Below are 18,252 nucleotides of genomic sequence, written 5' to 3'. Positions count from 1 at the left end.
TTCTTAAGGTCTCATTTTCATTCTTCAGTTCATTGATTATTTGTCTCATATCATTTTTTTCTTTTTCCGTTTTCTTTCTGCTTTTTAATCATGATAATTACTAATTCTCTATATGACAGGCAGAGACGTTCTTCCATGTCATTGTTGAGCTCTGGTGACTGATTTTCTTTTTATGGTGTGTCCTTCCCCTGTGGGTTTGCTTGGTTATTTGCATTTTTCCTTCTCCCTGCTGTTTGCTTTTTAATTAGTTCTGTGCACTGGGACATTGTGCCCATGGCGTTGGTGGGCATCTCTTGGGATTGCTCCTTCAGGGGTGTGGGAAACTGTTTACCAGACCGAGTCCAGCACTGTTAGGCCAAAACTCCACCAGGGTGTTGATGCTGTGGCTGTGTTGCTGGGCACTGTCCCTTATAGTTCCCTCCCTCTGCATTTACTCAGTTCCAGCAGGGAATCAGCTATTTGGTGATTTTGTTGTGGTTACTAGGTGGTGCCAGAGACTGATACTTGCTGACCTGTGCTTTTTCCCAGTAGTTCTCTTAGAAATGGAGAAGGAGAGGGGAACACCTCATTGTAGGTACTGTTGCTTATGCTGGGTGCTGTGTCTGCCTCATGTTTACCTGGTGCTGTGCTCACAGCTGTGTGGATCCTTTGCCCTGAATTCTGCTCTCAGATCCAAAATGCTGGCTGTCACTCTGTGCAGTGCCCACTGTTATAGCTCATCCCATACCCCAGGTCCCGGGTCCTGGTTCTCAGTTCCAGAATGGGGTCTTCCTCCACACCTAGTTTCCCTTCTCACTCCTTTTTGTGTGGCCCACCCCCTCTCAGACCTGAGGGTGATTTTGGGTTCCCTGGCTTCCAACTATCAGGAAGATGGTGATTTTGTTCTGATCACTAGGTGGAGCCAGAGATCTTTCTTAGTATCTTTCCTAGTATCCTTCTGTGGTTTTTCCCTAAAGGGTCTGGAGGCAGGGGACAGAGTGGGGTTATTGTGGAGTGCCTCAACGGTGTGGGGGTGGTGTGTCCGCCCTGTGCCCCGCGATCATGGGGAGCCCATGCCCTGAATTTTGTGCCCCAGTTCTGAGTTCCAAAGCTCTCAGATACAGGACATGGGTTGTAGCCCAGTTAGTGCCCGCAGAAATGGCGCTTTCTGCACCCTGATCCTATGCCTGGGTGCCTGTTTTTTGATTGCCTAGTGAGGGTCAATTGTCTCAGTGACAGCTCCTGCATGTGTCCCCACAGTCCTAGGTCATTGGTGCTGGGACCCGGGCAGCCATGATACACGTATGCTTTTTGAGTGCCTGCGTGCTTTTCTGCACAAGCTTACTGGCTGGCCTTTGGCTGTTTGCTGGTCTCTCTGTGGAGTCCTTTGTCTTCCTCTTATGGCACTGAGTTTGAGATTACCTGGTGCTGTTTGCTCACCTTTGTGGCAGTTCCAGCAAGATTCTCCACATTTTCTGGTCGCCTGCTGTAATTCCTTTCCACTCCCTGCCTTGCTTGATCTCTTGTTTGTGCTTATTTTGTTTGTTTGTTTGTTTCATTTTTTTAAAGAATATTTCCATTTATAAAATTGGATCTTTATGGGAAGTAGACCAGATTTTGAAAGTGGTCACTTGAGGCCACATGCTTATCTATTTTATAGCCTAATATTGCAGCTAAGGATGAATTGTGTCAAGATTATTAAGTCACCACACAGTTTTGGCATCATTTTCCATGCCAACTGGAAGAAGTATTTTCCTTTGTGAAGAATTGGTTTGTACACATTAATCAATGAGGCAGTTTAATTATCAATCTTTCTTTAATATTTATTTTCCCTGCACTGCTATGATAATGTTGGGACATTATAGTTTCTGTTTATTAAAGCAGTTGCTAAAATTTTGTGTTGAAACATGTCTACTCTTGAGAGTTTTTATTAATATATATTATGAAATTTCAAGTTTATCAATTTATAATAATTTTCTGGCACATCCTCTAAACAGTTTTTCTACTCTTTTGTTTGTGTTTAAAGAGATAGCAATTGTATGTCCATTAAAAGAATACTTATTTTTAAACTTTCCATAATTTATATGTGCTTACCTATTAGATCACTTGTTGTGGCTGTTGTTTAATATGTTTATTTATTACTTGTCTATTTTTAAATATTAAATGTGAAATAATGCTGTTTGTCTTGATTTTTATTAATAGTGAGTCTTGTATGTTGATTAACAGGAGGATATTAATTTGATGTAATTTTTTTATTTTAAAAATATCACCAAAGCATTATTTCTGATAACATTATACTTGGATATAACCTTAATCTTATAGAAAGCTTTCAAGTATAGTCAAAATAACTCACACCTGTAAAGTTTTTTTTTAAAGATATATTTCTTTTTTTTTTTTTAAGATTTATTTATTTATTTATTTATTTATACAAGCACTGGGTACAGTCAGAAGCGCCGGAGAGTGAGAGAATTCACCAGAGCCAGAGCAGGGAGCAGAGCAGGCAGAAGGACCGAAGTACACTGCTGAGGGGAGCAGCGGGCAGCAGGAGAGGTCTGCAAAAAAAAAAAAGAAAAAAAAGAATTAAAAAAAAAAAAAAAAGATATATTTATGCATACAAGAACAGGGGTACAAGCCAGAGGTGTGGGGGGATGAGAGGATTCACCAGAGACAGAGTGGGGAACAGAATAGGCAGATTTGACTGAAGTACACTGCTGAAGGGAGAAGCGGGCGAGTGAGTAGAGGTCTGCTGCACCATGTGGGTTGCTCCCTGGCTGGCTGGGGATCGAACTTCTGCTGCAGTGACTGCGGATAGCTTCATAGGTTGCATCTTAACCCCCTGTGCCACCAGGGAGGCCCTGTAAGCTTTTTTTGTTGTTGTGATTGGTAACAACTCCTGCATACCCTTTAATCAGACTCCTCAGTTTTTTACTTTTTTTGCCCCATTTGTTTTTTCTCATTCATTCAGTTTATTTGTATATTTTTGTATGATCCACTTGAAAATATGGTGCAAATTTTTCCCCTTTACTCCTAAATACTCTGGTATGTAGTTATCAAGAACAAGGCCTTTCTCTTATTATAACAGTGTGTATTTATCTAAACCCTATTACATAGTACAGTTATCAAGTCCTATTATATAGTACAGTTATCAAGTCATCTGTACTATCTGATCCAAGTTCAAATTCAAATGGTGGCATTTTTCCAATTATGCACTTGATCAAAACTTTTTTTCCCCCTGTTCTAGAATCCATCCAGGATCTCCCATTATATTTGATTGCAATGTCCCCTTAGTGTCCTTTATAGAGACTAGTTCTTTGTTCTATTTTTCTTGACCTTGACATTTTCACAGGCCAATAATGTCTATAAATTTAAGTTTATTTAAAGGGTGATTCTTTTGATCAGATTTGTGTTAAGCATTTGTGGCAGGAACAGTCACAGAAATGAGATTGAAGCTTCTCAATGTATCATATCAAGAAGGACATGATATCTGTTAATCTCAACACAGGTCATTCTGATCCCTTGGTTAAGATGAATTCTAGTAGATCTTTCTTTCATAGAGTTTCTTCCTTTTGTTATTAATTTGTGGAGAGCTACCTGAGGCTATATAAATATGTATATATATATGCACATGTATATGTATTTTTACCAGACACTGGTTGGTAATACCCATTGGTAGTTTCTAATTGCATCTAATTGCATCTAATTGCACCTTATGTATTTATGAACAATCTATTGTAAGGGGAGATTTTGCCCCAATGAATTTGTTCATGTCTTTAGTATCTATAAGAAGTTAACCTTCATATATATATATGAAACTCATCTTTTAATTGGGCTATTTTATTTTTTGCTATTTTTCTTTCCCATTTTGGTTTATTGATTTGTAGGAGTTTCTTATCTATTTTTGATAAAAATCCCTTATTGGATATGTAGCCTGCAAATATTTCCTACTATTCTGTTGGCTTCCTTTTCATTTTGTTGAGGATTTCCTTTACCATACAGAAGTTTTTCAGTTTGATATTGTCTGGCTTGTCTATTTTTGCTTTGCTGCTTTTGCTTATGGTGTAAAATCCAAAAACAATCATTGCCAAGAGCAACATAAAGAAATTTATTACCCTTTATCTTTTCTTCTAGGAGTTTTAGAATTCCAGGTCTTATGTTCAAGTTTTCAATCCATTTTGAGTTGATTTTTGTGTACAGGGTAAGATAGAGATCCAGTTTTACTCTTTTGCATGTGGATATCCAGTTTCCCAACACCAGAAAAATGCTTTTTTGAAAACTTTCATTTCTGTCACTTTTTTCCTTTCTGTACTTGAATGCTGTCACCTTGTCTTTTGACCATCAAAAGACTTGAGAGGTCATCCTCGCCCATGGTGTTGTGTCCCTTTATGTTTCATGTCACTTTTTCCTCTGGCTTTTAGGATTTTTGATTTCCTATTGATTTTCAGCAGTTTGATGACAGTCTTCTCCCTGAAGTATCTGTGGTCCTTTCTTTCTTAGGACTTTGATTTTTTTCAGAGAATGATATCCTATTCATCCAGACAGGGTGGAGTTGGGCAGGAATGGGTGACCCACTTGCTGACATGGTGCAAGAGCAAGAGGAGGGTGAGGCCTGGCAAGTTCCATTGTGTGACATGCAGGTTGACACATGATCACCCTGCTGTGCCTGGCATCCTCTTCTGTTTGGTTTCTTCAGAGACTAAACTTGTAATCTCCTGCCTGACAGCAGGGTGACGGCAGGGGCCAGGCTGTCTAACTCCTCTGTAGAAAGATGTGCAGATCCAGAAAATTCTTGGGGTTTGGCTCTGGGCCCCACCCTCATCTCTGGGGGCATCTGTGCCTGGAACAGTTGAGGTCTACAGGGGTTTTTAGTGAGATTTTATTATTTATTGGTTGCCTACTTGCTATAAGCTTGGTACGGTGCTTTGCTAGGGCTATTCTATGTAATCTTAACTGTCACCTCAGCAAAGGTTCTTTTTTTAGCCCCATTTTACATGGATGAAAACAGAGGTTTACAGCAGAGTTAGTAAGTCAGGTCAGGACTTGAACACAGCTGTATTTAACCTCAGAAATTACACTTTTACCAACTCTGCTAGATTCAGAACAGTGAACAGCTAGGATGCACACATTTCTGCTTAGATGCCAGCATTTTAGGTTTTGCAAAAAGGGTCGGTGTATTGAAATGATCACTTTATAAAAGAGTGCCTGTACTAAGTATAATACAAAAATGAAGTAAAAGTCACTACGTCTTGGACTATAAATGTAATTTAATATTTATGAATGCTATTAATCAGATTATCTTCCTCAAACACCTTTGAGAGGAGAACAGTTCCTGACAGATATTTGTGATTTAGGAGATGGAGGCATGGAACTAAATGGTGACATTGGATTCTATCTGTCATTATACTGAAAGTTGCTAGAAGTGATGACTTTGTTTCCTGCTGTTTTCCTTGCAGTGCTAACTAGCGTACACTTAGCAAACTTAATGGCCAGTAGATATTGGTACTCAGGCTCAGTGACACCTGCTAACACCTGAACTGTATGTAAAGACTTCTTTTTCTATTTTGTTTCTGAAGGTCTAGAATTCTTGGATTTGGTCAATACTTATGTCACTTGACACTATACTTCTTTTTTTTTTTTTAAATTTTATTGTTATATTCCCCATACAATTGCAGCCCCCCATTCTGACCCCAATCCCTCCCCTCCCGCCCCCGCCCCCCAAAAAAGTGTCTCTGGTTCATAGTTATTTGTTGATTTTGATTTTCACTTTCTTATAGTTATTCATTTTCCTGGTCCCTTATTTAAGTTTTCTAGATTCCTGCTATGAGTGAGACCATCCGGTATTTTTCTTTTTCTTTTTGGCTTATTTCGCTGAGCATGATCCCTTCCAGCGCCATCCATGTTGCTGCAAATTGCATGTGTTTATCTTTTTTGAATGCTGAGTAATATTCCATGGTATATATGTACCACATCTTCTTGATCCAGTCATCTATTTTTGGGCATTTGGGTTGTTTCCAAAGCTTAGCTATTGTAAACAGTGCTGCTATAAACATAGGGGTGCAGGTGTTCTTTGGAATTGATGTTTCTGTGTCCTTTGGGTAAATACCTAGGAGTGGAATTGCTGGATCATATGGAAGCTCTATGTTTAGTAGGTCCAGAAATCTCCACACAGCTTTCCACGACACTATACTTCTTTTTTCTCTCTTTTACAGATTGCTCTCTTTTACCAGATCACCAGTTTGCTCAAAAAAGCACGATGTCTCGAGCCCGACAACCCCCTCTTGTGACAGGAATCTCTCCAAATGAAGGAATACCATGGACAAAGGTCACCATTAGAGGAGAAAACCTGGGGACAGGCCCAACTGACCTTATAGGTAAGGATGAGGATACTGCAGGGCCTCTGGGGTTATCCTGTTTTTATGATGGGCAGTGGAGCAGGTGTCATTTCAAAGTAGTGAAAATGACAACGCAGAATCAGTGTGGTGGGTACGGAACGATCTGAAGGAAAACGTGGCAATTACTTGGGTTTCTGATTTTGCTGTTAAAAATCATTACTTTCTCACATCTGATCTCCATTGTCTTAACACTGAGCCCTTCAGAAAGCTTCTTGCAGCAGAGATTTGTCTGCCTTTTCTCAACTTTGATCTCTCCTACCAAGATCGCCAGATCAACTGGCATGCTGCATCCCATACCTTAGTTTCCCCTCCACCCTGCAGCTGTAGTCTTCCTTCATGCTCTGTGAATTATGCCCGGTCAGTTCTTCATGACTCCTCAGCTCTTCTAGACTCTGCCTGCTGGTGATTTCACGGCCACTTGGCTCTCGTTCACCCCAGCGATGAGAGCCTATCCACGCAGACATCCTCCCGGGGTCCCACTCCTGGCGATGTCAGCGGCCCCGTGGTTAGGGCACCCTTGAAAATGTTCCTGCTCTCTGTCCTCCCAGGCTCGAAACTTACATCCCAGAACCTCTTCAAATGAACCTCTACCCATGTCAATCTGTCTTTTCATTGGGGCTTCTCTAATGTTTACATATTTAGAGCAAGCGAAACTTCAGCTCTTGAGTAGTCTTTGTTTGGAAAGACAAGGGCATAAAGGACAGAAGCACAAAGGGCAGAATGCATTTTAAACACAGCAGAAGGGTCCGTTAGAATTTCTTTGATCTAGGTGAGGGTCCACAGGCGCACACAGTATGTGGGAGGGGACCTAGTGTCTATGACTGAATGTGATTCTGACCCCCACATACATTTATCTGGGTTCAGGCACCCTGTCAACTCATTTCTTACCTTGTGAGGTTCCCATGGTGAAGTCCTAGAGATTGTGAGTTGGAGCTTGTTTTTCTTGCGTGACAGTGTGGGCGAAATAGACTGGTTTTGGCCATCCACAGAAGCTTTTGAAAAGTGTAAGCAGATAGGAGCTTAGCACTATGTCGAATAACTGAGTTATGCACTTCAGCTACTTTTTTTTCATGAGCGTTATTGAAATACATCCCATTTTATGTGGTTTGCTCTATAGTTTTAAATTCTTAAGTAAATATGACTTAAATACTTTTTTTTATGAAGATACTCTTATCTAATCCTATGTCTTAATATTTGACAGCGCTCATACTAGATTTTTCTGTGTCCAAACTGGAAAATTCCCCAGAATGCATGAAAATAGCCCATCCAGATGGAGGCTATGTCCCACATTGTAACTGGCAGTCATTGTGAGCTCTGCGTAAATTTCAATCTTGCTCTAGCTTCAGGCAGTGCTATTCTTATTTGACTAAGTGTGTATTACTCTTATAAATCTTGCCAGTTCAGCTTTCAACCTGCCTATGAATTGCCAAGAAACCATTTTTTAAAAAAGCAAACTTAACCTACTAAGTAATTTAAGTGTTTTTAACTCAGATGATATCTGCACTAGCCAAGTAAAACACTATAAAAACACTTTATTTGGAATTCTACAAGTTACTTTTAAAAGAAGATGTTATTATGTTTCATGAAGCAGATTTCTTAGCTCTCAGTAACTTAACAAAAAATGTGCTTAAGAAATAGGCCTTATGATCTTATTTAATTTTCATGACATTTGAAATCATCTGTTTGAATCTTATGTTTAAATGGATGGCAATTATTCGTTATTAATTTTAAATGCAGATCAGATTAGGTCAGAGGGACCTTGATAGTAGATACAGGTAGATGAATAAACTATTGTTCTGGGGAGTTTTTTCCCCCGACTTACACCATCATCGGCATCATTCACATTTGCTCATCTGAACATGATTTTAAGACTTTATGTGTACATCTGAAATCTACTCCTGTTCCTCAGTTTATCCTAAGAAAATTATTTCCTAGGGAACTTATTTCAGGGTTGACTTTACATTGTCCTGGCATTTATTGTTGAGTTATTCTCCTTTCTGAAGTGAATTAATATTTCAAATCATAAGAATCTTCTTAATATTATAAAGTTTAAAAATATTGAGTTCTCTATTGACCTGGAATGCTATCAAAATATCCACCTTCTATAGTAAACAATTTGCTGATTAAGACATTTCCCATTCATTTGAAAAATCCACAGACTGAATTATGTGTGCATAGAAATTACTTGAGCAAATATGCATTGATGAGTCTCCCAGTGCTTATCTAAGAGATGAAGGGGAGATCCCAGGGGGATTTCAACCTCTTAAAGTGTTTAAATTTTTTGTAACATGGGTTGATTTTCAGGAAATGTATCAAAGACATACCCATTTTGAAAGAATAATTTGGAATTGTGAGGCCATTTAAAAATGTGTATTATGCACATTTTAGGAAACCAACCTAAAACTCAAGTTCTAAAGCTGTGATTAGAAGAGCAAAATTTAATATATGAATAAACAGTTGGTATCTTTGGGAAATCCCTAAAATTCATTATTTCAGTAAATGTAAATATTTCCAAAAGGGAGTCATTTTATCTCTTTATGGTTTGTAATATAACAGTCTTATTAAATAGTGCTTTACGTTGTAACAAAAGATGGCTTGAGGCCCTCCCTGCAGTTTTTCAACCAAATTTGGCATTACTTGAGGTGTTTCTGGTAACTGAGAAAAAAATTGCAATTGTTAAAGTTGACCTCTGAGGGGTATAAAAAGTTAAGTGATGAGAAAAGTAAGTGTGAAGTAAGAATGAGTGTCACCTACATTTTGGTTGATTTTCTCCATAAATATTTATTACACCAGTCTCTATCTTTAGGAAATGGACAAAGGAAATAGGCGAGAGCCCAGTCTGCGTGTGTGCACACTGGGTGTTCTGCTTGGGTTCACATCTTCCCCTGCACTGTCTTTGAATGACTTTACTCATTATGGCCTATATTGTAATTTGTGCCGTATGGGCCCAAGATGCCATTCCTGGGCTGTCCTTTTCTGAGGCAGGTTTACTGTAAGAGCAGAGTGGGGAGGAGCAAACATTTCATCAGGGAACCCCTGGGCAGCGTGGGCTGCTAGGTGTGGACATGACAGGCAGCTTACTCAGGCATCCAGGAATGCCCGAGGACATTGCTGCATTTACCAACCTCCAGCTCTGCTTAAAAAAATAAAGTATCTACTTTCATTCATTCTGTAATACCATGTATAATTAAACACGAGTAAAAGTATGAGCAGATTATTTTCAGGAGATGGATGAATATAGAATGTTTTTAGGGAATGATATATATACAGTAAAATGCTTTAGAATTTTATATCAATAACTTAGACTTCAAATAATTGCAGTAGTTTTCCTTCTGATACCTATGAAAGCAACTTAAGAGTCTCACGGTTTAAGGAATGTGGTGCAGTCATAATTATTGTGGTCATTCTTTTCTAATTCTACTGATGTTTGAAGAATCTTAAATATAATCTTAAAAGTATTTTAAATATTAGAAAAAACAGATAAGACAATAGAGACAATAGAGACAAGCCTATAGAGACAACAGTGCATTAGCAAATGCAATTGAGTATATTCAATACTAGAAGTAACTATTGAATAAGGAGATATTTCTAGATTGATTTTTTCAGTGCATAAGAAGGGTCTGACAATACTAACTCGAGAAGAATTTATCTTTTCCTGTCATAGACTTGTCTGAGGTCTGGTGATTCTTTTGAACTTAATTTTGTGCTCGCTTGCATTTTCAGGTTTGACAATTTGTGGACATAATTGCCTTCTGACAGCAGAATGGATGTCTGCAAGTAAGATAGTGTGTCGAGTGGGACAAGCCAAAAATGATAAAGGCGACATCATCGTCACCACCAAGTCAGGTGGCAAAGGAACCTCAACTGTCTCCTTCAAGCTCCTCAAGCCTGACAAAATAGGTATTGCCTTTCATGACTTTATTTTAAAGAGGAAAGTAAAACTGGGTGTTGTCTTTTAAAATTTAAAACTGGTAAACTGGTATAAAATGTCTCCCCTCTCTTATTTCATTAACTTAGAGTCAGTTTTGTTTATTTGGACAGCATGGGCTATTGGTGAACATTTGCATTACTTTTCAAAAGGCATTTGCTGAGCTCACGGTGATACCAGGAGATGGCTGGCGTTCTCAATTCCCTACAAAATCTGTTCCTCTACTTACTGACATGCCAGGTTTAGCTCCTCAATCTCAAATATGATAATTGTACTTATTTCTGTTGTGCAGTTAAGATTGAGGTGAAATAGCCTGATTTGGCCAGATTTGCAATAATAAAATGTGCGCTTTGCCTTTATTTTCTTCAAATGAAATGTTGTCTGCCCTGGACGCAGCTTTACACCTTGAAATGAGAAATAACCGTCCTTCTTTGCACTCAGTTACCTTTTAAATGCACTTAACACTTGCTTCCTCCTCTCAGGAGTGGTTAAAATCTTGGTCTAGAGGTCAAGACTCTGAATACTAATTTGGGCTTCAGCACCGTTAGCATTGTAACTTCAGCACTATTTTCTCCATGTGTAAAGCAGAATCATTGTATTACCTATCTCAGAGGATTAAATGAGTTAGAACATATGTGACATTTGCTTAGCATAGCCCCTTACACAAGGTAAATAAGTGCTCAATAAGTTCAATATGCTTAATTGTTATTCTCATAGCTGTTTCTATGCACGGCCATCCTCCCCACAAAAGCATAGTATCAGATTCAGCTTTGAGATTTATAATGTCTTCTTGAACACAACCAGTACCACATAAATGTTTACATAATGTAGGAATCTCACAGGTATAATTAGATCCAGGCCATACTTCTCCCTCATATAGAAGCATAAATAATCATACAAATTGTCTTTGTTTTTAAATCTTAGAGCATCAACCGTTCTGTAGCATTACTTCCTTAAATTCCTAGCCTTTTTTTTTTTTTCCTATAAATGAAAATTTAAGGAAGGAAGTTAAGGGGAAATTAAAAATGGCGTGTATGTATACATATATAAGTACATATCTAATATCCCTGTTATTTGCACTCATTTTTTACTTAATGTATTTAAAAGCTGAACTGTGATTGAAGCAAAAGTTTGTTATCAGTTTTCCAGAAGAATTGAAACCACTTTTCACAGATTTCAGCACCATCTTGCATCTTGTTTATGTGACAGATAAAGAAAACTTACTTGAAAGTATTAATTTTGTTCAAAACACCTACTCAGGATCGATCACAGTGAGGAAAAATAAGGGCTTCCTCATCTAGACTCAGGCCAAGTAGACTTGAACATAGCTTCTGACAAATCCTTTGCTTAGCTGTTGAGAGACAATGGGCCTGATGATAGTTGTGGGCTTGCAGAGGTCAAAGGTTGCACAGAGTGAAGTTGCCTGGGATGAGTACCCTTCCTTTGTGAATCCTTCCTGGCCCACATGAGCACTTTGTGGGTTTCTTTCCATGGCCAGGGTGAGTAATGCAGTACTTAGTCACCTTGAAGAGAGGATTTTTTCCAGAAATTTTACATTTTATTCACAGGGTCTACCTAGTCATTATTCCTGAATATCCTAGTCATATCCTTGGCACAAGCCGTGGCATTTCTTGTAAAGTATTTGAATGATTTCTTTATAGAAGGAATTGCTGAATAGCTTGCTGAATTTACCAAATGAATTGTAAGTTTATTATTTGGAAAATAATTTGTCTTAACAGGACTTTTTCTCAGTGATTTGTTTGCCTTCCCCATTGGATAACGTACAATGAAACCATGAACCAGAGGTGTTAATGTTGCCTTCTTATAGAGTCTTAGCATTTTTAGTTAAGCCCCTATCCATTTAGAAAGAAATTTGGAACTTTGTTCCCTCAGAGCTCATAGAAATTACCTTAGCATGCATCCTGTAGGTCCTTCAAAAGTATAGTAACATGGCAAGACTGAGTGTGGGGTGAGGGGTCGGGGGTGGGGTCCGGCATCTTGTTAAGTATGTGTCCCTTACTTTGGCAGGTATTCTGGATCAGTCTGCGGTGTGGGTTGATGAAATGAATTATTACGACATGCGCACCGACAGGAACAAAGGCATCCCACCCCTGTCCCTCCGTCCTGCGAATCCACTTGGCATTGACATTGAAAAGTGAGTACCTCCTGTGCTCAGTTTTCTTTTATTTTTATTGATAGAGAGTTGTTCAAACTGGGGCAGGAGTTGGGAGAGGGGGAATGACTTACTTAGCTCTTTTGTTTCCTTGGGTTTACATTTTGTGAGGAAGAAAAGTGTCTTGAAACGTGTTAATAACTAATATTTTTCATGGTCTGAGAATTAATACATTATCTGGAGTTGGTCAGTTTAAATATTTAGATGGTACTTGAGATCGGGATAGAATTTTCCATGTGCTTGATTTTTGTGGAAATATGTCAGAGTAGTGTCATCTTTGCTTTTGTTCACAACTCCTTCCTTTAATTCACACGTAGCCCAGACATGCCCTCACTCCCAAAACAGTGGCAGGTAAATGACATCTTTCAAGATGTCTTGTAACCAGTCTAGAATTTTCTTTTCTCAGGGTCTAGTATATGTTTTAGTAGCTTTCACAGTTAGTACCTTTATCCTGATATCTTACCTAACAAGTCATCTAACACATTAGTTGTGTCTACTTTCATTTCTGGCTTTACTGAGTCTGCTGGTGAAGTTCTATGCCAAGTATTGCTCCATAAACACTTATTGAAAGTGACAAATTAGTTCTTTAAACATGTTAACTTTAGCTTTAATATTAGGTTTTTCTAGGAATAGAGAAAAGTCTCCTCTAATCTTTATATATTTAACCTTCAAGCCTTCACTTGAAGGACCATTAGGAATACAAATAGTAAGCTTCTTTCCATCTGCTTGGTTTTACCCGGCCCAGAGAGAGAGAAAGCACTTGTGTTTATCTTGTGAGGGTATTGTGCAAATGTCCTGGGACCTTGCTGTTTCTAGGGAGCTTCAAGCCCTAGGTCACAGCTTTGCAGCAACTGGGCAGCACAGGTCATTCTGGGGTCGATTTAGGGATTTCAGTGCTCCATAAATTAAGAGTTTAAGGTTAGGAAAGTCCAGAAAAGAATGCTAGTTATTAGATTACTTAAGCAATTTCAAGCAAGAACAGACTTTGCAGAAGGAAAGCAAACCATTCAACAATCTCCTTCCACTGCCTCCCGCTAAAGACCTGGAGAGCAGAAGGTCCCTTTGATCCTTTCTTCAGAAGGAGGTACAGTTTCATATGTCGGCACTAGGAGCATAGGGATATTATGTGAATTTTCTATGACCCTTAGACAAAACTATCAAAGTTAGGAGTAGAACATTGACTGTCATAAAATTTCTTAATTTTTAGTTTGGCACATAGTTCATATTTGATCTCTTTACTTTCTCACGTCCTCTCACTCTTGGGTTGTCTTTACTATTCCTGTTGCTGCTGCCACCTAAAGGGAGTGGGTGAGCTTGAACTCACTCTAGTGAGACTTTGTGTTAATTCCTTCCAGGGCAATCCTCTGGTGGCACTGATGACAGCAGCCAGAAGTAATGGCCCTAAAAGTACTTGACGCCTTAAAATTTTCCTGTCTGTCTTCTCTGAAAGGTAGTGTGATTTAGTCTGGAGCCAAACTCTCGGCTCAAATCATGACTCTATTATTTACTAGCAGTATGATTTTGAGCCAATTAGTTAACTTCTCTTTGCCCCAGTTTCCTTAGGTATAAAGTGGACTACCTGGGTTACAGGATGGCTTTATAGATTCAATGCTGGTGAATATTTAAAATAGAATAGTGTCTCCTTCATAGCAAGTGCTTCATAAATATTAGTCATTTTTATTATGAATCTTTGATCTTCTTGCTTATATATGATTAATTGCTCAGCCACTTAGGAAAAGAATCTTTTTAACGACTTAAGATTTCAGGGTAATTATATCTTAAAATAGCATGATGTACATTCATCCAAGAAGTGCTTAAATCAGGATGAAATTAACAATATGAATAAATGTATCAAAAACAAGGTCCATTTATATGCTCCCTAAAAAAGACTTGCATCAGATGTAAGGACATGTACAGACTGGAAGTGATGGAATGGAAAAAGATGTTCTATGCAGATGGACACTGAGAGATAAGTGAGATAGCTATATACTTATTGCAGACAAAGCAGACTTTAAAATAAAGTCCATTATAAGAGAAAAAGAAGGATGTTACACCATGATAACGGGGTCAATCCAGTAAGAGGCTATAACATTTGTAATTATTTATGCACCCAACATAGGGACACCAAAATATATAAAGTGAATATTCACAAACCTAAAGGGAGAAAATACAGCAATACAAATATATGGGGGACTTTGATACCGCAATACATCAATGGATAGATTTGCCACCCATGGAAAATCCAGGTTAGATGGACTTAGAAGATAAACACAGGACATTCCATCCCAAAACAGCAGAATATACTTTCTTCTCAAGAGCACAGTGAATGTTCTCCAGGATGGCTTATATGTCAGACCACAAGGAAAGTTTTAATATATTTAGGAAGACTGATACCCTCTCAAACATTTTTTCTAATCATAGTGGTATGAATTTAACCAAGCAGGTGAAAGACAGGCCCAGAAAAATGCACAGCAAATGAACTAGGATCTGAAAACTATAGGATATTGATAAAAGAAATTGAAGAAGACTCAAATAAATGGATAGAAACTCTGTATTCTTGCATCAGAAGAATTAATATTGTTAAAATGTCCATACTGTGCAAGGCAGTCTATAGATTCAGTATAATCCCTATCAAAATTCCAAAGGCATTTGTCACAGAAATAGAACAAATAATGTTAATATTTGTGCCACAAATATTTGGGTCACAAATGCCCCAAATAGGCAAAACAGTGTTGAGAAGAACAAAGTAATAGTAACCAAACTGTGTGGTTTTGGCATCAAAACACAGAGATCAGTGGAACAGAAATGAGAGCCCAGAAATAAACCCACATACGGTCAATTAATTTACAACAAAGGGGCCAAGAATATACAATGGGGAAAAGACAGTCTATGCAATAAATGGTGTTGGGACAATTGGACCGTCACTTGCCAAAGAATGAAACCATACCTCTGTGTTACCCCATGCAACAAAATTAAGTCAAATAGATTAAAGATGTGAGACTGACACGTAAAACTTCTAGAAGAAAATAGGGGTGATGATTTTGTGGATTTGACAAACAAAAGGCAACAAAAGCAAGTAGAAATGATGGGACTATGACAAGCTAAACAGCTTCTGCACAGCAAAGGAAAACAGCAAAATGAAAAGGCAGCTTACTAACTAGGAGAAATTATCCGCAAATCATGGACCTGAATTCATACTTCTTGATCCCTTAGCTATGCATGAGCAGAGCAGTCCACAGACAAGGGGATAGTCAATGACCGGCAAGTAGTATTTGAGTAACTCCTCTGGACCCGTTCTTCACATGTGTTATCTTGGCAAATTTTATCACTTTGAAGTAGGTGATGATAATCTCTATTTACATTATACCTTAAAAAAAGAGTTCAGGGCAATAAATTGTATTCCTATCTTAAAATGTACATTACTTAAAGAAATACTTAAAGGGGTAAAATGAACCATGGTATTTCTTCAAAGTTCTTTCTTAAGTTTCGGTAATATTTGCTCAGTCAGGGCATAATAGAAGGATAATTTTTGAAAGCCCTGACTCTCATACAAACGCAAAATGAACACATCAGAAGTTTGATTTAACTTGTAATTAATGGACAAACCAGTAAAATGTTAAAACCAATTCAAAAGTAATTCCAGAGGACAGATGAAATAGGCCTGGGAATGCTGAAGGATATAAAGTAGGCTCCTTCCACAGCCTGGGGAGCAGCGGGGTCTTGATATGACAGCCCTTTCTATGACCAAGTTGTAGGGTAAGTGATTGTCAGGCTTTTCTGCCCTCTCGCCGTTAGGATTGATGATGGATCCCTGTGGTCCTGAATGCATGCCTGATGGCGGGCACCTGGAGTAGGGTGTGGGCATACGTAGGTGGGCTGAGACTGGGCCTATAAGGGCAGTGTCACAGGGAAAGGAACTACCAGAAGAATACGTGAGAGAGCGGAATGGAACCAGCAGAAGAGAGAGAACGAGACCACGAGAGAACGCTGGAGAGCCCAGAAAGAGTGAAGATTCGCTGGAGGTTTGGGGACTGCCAGCCTCCTGGTCCCCGGGACCCCTGCCTGCCATGTACCTGGCAAAATCCCAAATAAAGTCTGAAAAAGCCTCTGAGGGCCCCAGGACTCTCCTTTACCCTCTGCATAGGATCATAGAGATCTTGCACTGTGCCCATCCTGCCACTACAGTTGGTGTAAGTCAGCAGGATGATTCCATGCAGATGGGTATGGAGCCCTCTGAAGACTTAAGGAGGGACTGAGGAGTAGCAGACTGAGCCTGTGACAGCGCTGGAGGCACCATGGCAGCACAGGTGGTGACCAAAGACAAGGAGCTGTGGGAAGAGCTAAAGATGCTGCAAGAGTGCAGCATCAGGGGACCAGGTCTGGAAAGGGCAGGACGAGACTCGAGTGGAGGAGGAGACAGCCCTGGAGGACCAGCCCACCACCCCAGAGGCAGCAGAATCATAGACGATAACACAATTCAGAGTTCACCCAGTGCTGACGCAGGGAAAAGCTAATGGACTTGGACTGAGAAATCCCACCAGAAGGCGGAGAAACTTTGGCAGGTTAATGTAATGTTTTTGGGACCCTCGGGGTGGATGGTATCATTTGTAAACCCCAGAAGATGAAAATCAAGGCATGGGGCAGGCGTGAGAAGAGCCCATGGTTGCCTGAGGGAAGAGCCCTTGCCAAGTTCTCTGCAGCCAGGCAGAGATGTATTAAAAAGTGAACTTAGAGACGGCAAGAGCTGGTGCTAAAATTGGGAAGCCCTGAGCAGCTGTTAAGCAGCCTAAGTATGCTAAAGAAGGTCAGTGCAGTGAGTCTTTTAAAATCACCTGTGGGTGATGCCCCTGTTCATTGTTAAGTGAGGGTAAGGAACCCATTCTTGAGGGACGGGTGGAGAACTTGGCTTGTGGTGGAGCCCACAGCTAAAGAGGGGACCCAAGAGAGGCCGCATGTGGAGTTTGTATCCTGGGTGCCCGACCCATGTGCCTGTGCAAAGGATTGGCCTGAGTGCAGGGGTCTGCATGTCATACTGGTGGCTATGAAAGCTGAGTGTTGGAATGACTGCAGATAGAAAACGTGAGGATTAGGTGATTACCCCCAGAAAGTACAGAATCACCAATCCAAGAGTGAGTGCATCCTGGGGGTGGATGTGGCGTGTGGCTTGTGGCTGAGGCCACAGCCGGAGAAGGCTAGGAAGCCAGATGGCTCCTGACGTGTGACGGCAGAGGCCTGAGTGGTTCCCCCGCTTGCATGAGCAATGCCTTTGGCAGCAGACATGGTGCTGTGGAGTACCGCGGAGTATGGTGGAGTATGGTGGAGTGTGGCGGAGTACAACTAAAACACCAACACGGCTGCTTGAACTAGTGATGAACCTACCTGATTTGGGATGGTTGCATTACACAAGTCCTGCCCAGGCCCCAGGCCCCTAATCACAGTCAGCTCTCCACAGCCAATTTCTGTTTCTAGAACAGAGCTGCAAATAGAGACAAAGAAAGGCAGAGATCTGCAGAATCAGAACCTGGGAAGAGCCGGTGATCTTTTGTCCACTTAAAGTCTTTTGCAGTTTTTCCAGCCCAAAGAAAGGAATGATACAACAGGAAGCAAGAAAAGGAAAGATGAGGTATAGAGACCAAGTGCTTTTGGTCAAAAAGTGGTGTTTTCCTGTTTTCAAGGTATTGCCGGGAAAATGGCATTTATTTATTGAATCCTTTGACTTCAGTTAGGGAAGTCTTATTTTAGAAAAAAGAGAAAGAAAAAGCGATGTCAAAATGTTGGTGTTG

At 39.7% G+C, this 18,252-nt stretch overlaps 1 protein-coding gene across 1 annotated transcript in view; it reads left to right on the top strand.

Moving 5' to 3' along the window:
- The window catches only part of EXOC2 (exocyst complex component 2), a 206,482-nt gene that overhangs the window by 38,641 nt on the left and 149,589 nt on the right, over positions 1-18,252 (top strand). Inside the window, exons 2-4 of the mRNA XM_037519163.2 lie at positions 6,186-6,347; positions 10,092-10,268; positions 12,325-12,451. Coding sequence (XP_037375060.1) covers positions 6,230-6,347; positions 10,092-10,268; positions 12,325-12,451 — 422 coding nt within the window. The 5' untranslated portion in view covers positions 6,186-6,229. The remainder of the gene's footprint in view (positions 1-6,185; positions 6,348-10,091; positions 10,269-12,324; positions 12,452-18,252) is intronic.

The sequence above is a fragment of the Talpa occidentalis genome, unplaced genomic scaffold, assembly GCF_014898055.3.
Source record: "Talpa occidentalis isolate TD23 unplaced genomic scaffold, MPIMG_talOcc4v2.1 talOcc4.2, whole genome shotgun sequence".
Classification (NCBI taxonomy): domain Eukaryota; kingdom Metazoa; phylum Chordata; class Mammalia; order Eulipotyphla; family Talpidae; genus Talpa; species Talpa occidentalis.
Note: the sequence above shows the minus strand (reverse complement) of the source record. Positions and strands in the feature narration are given on the sequence as shown.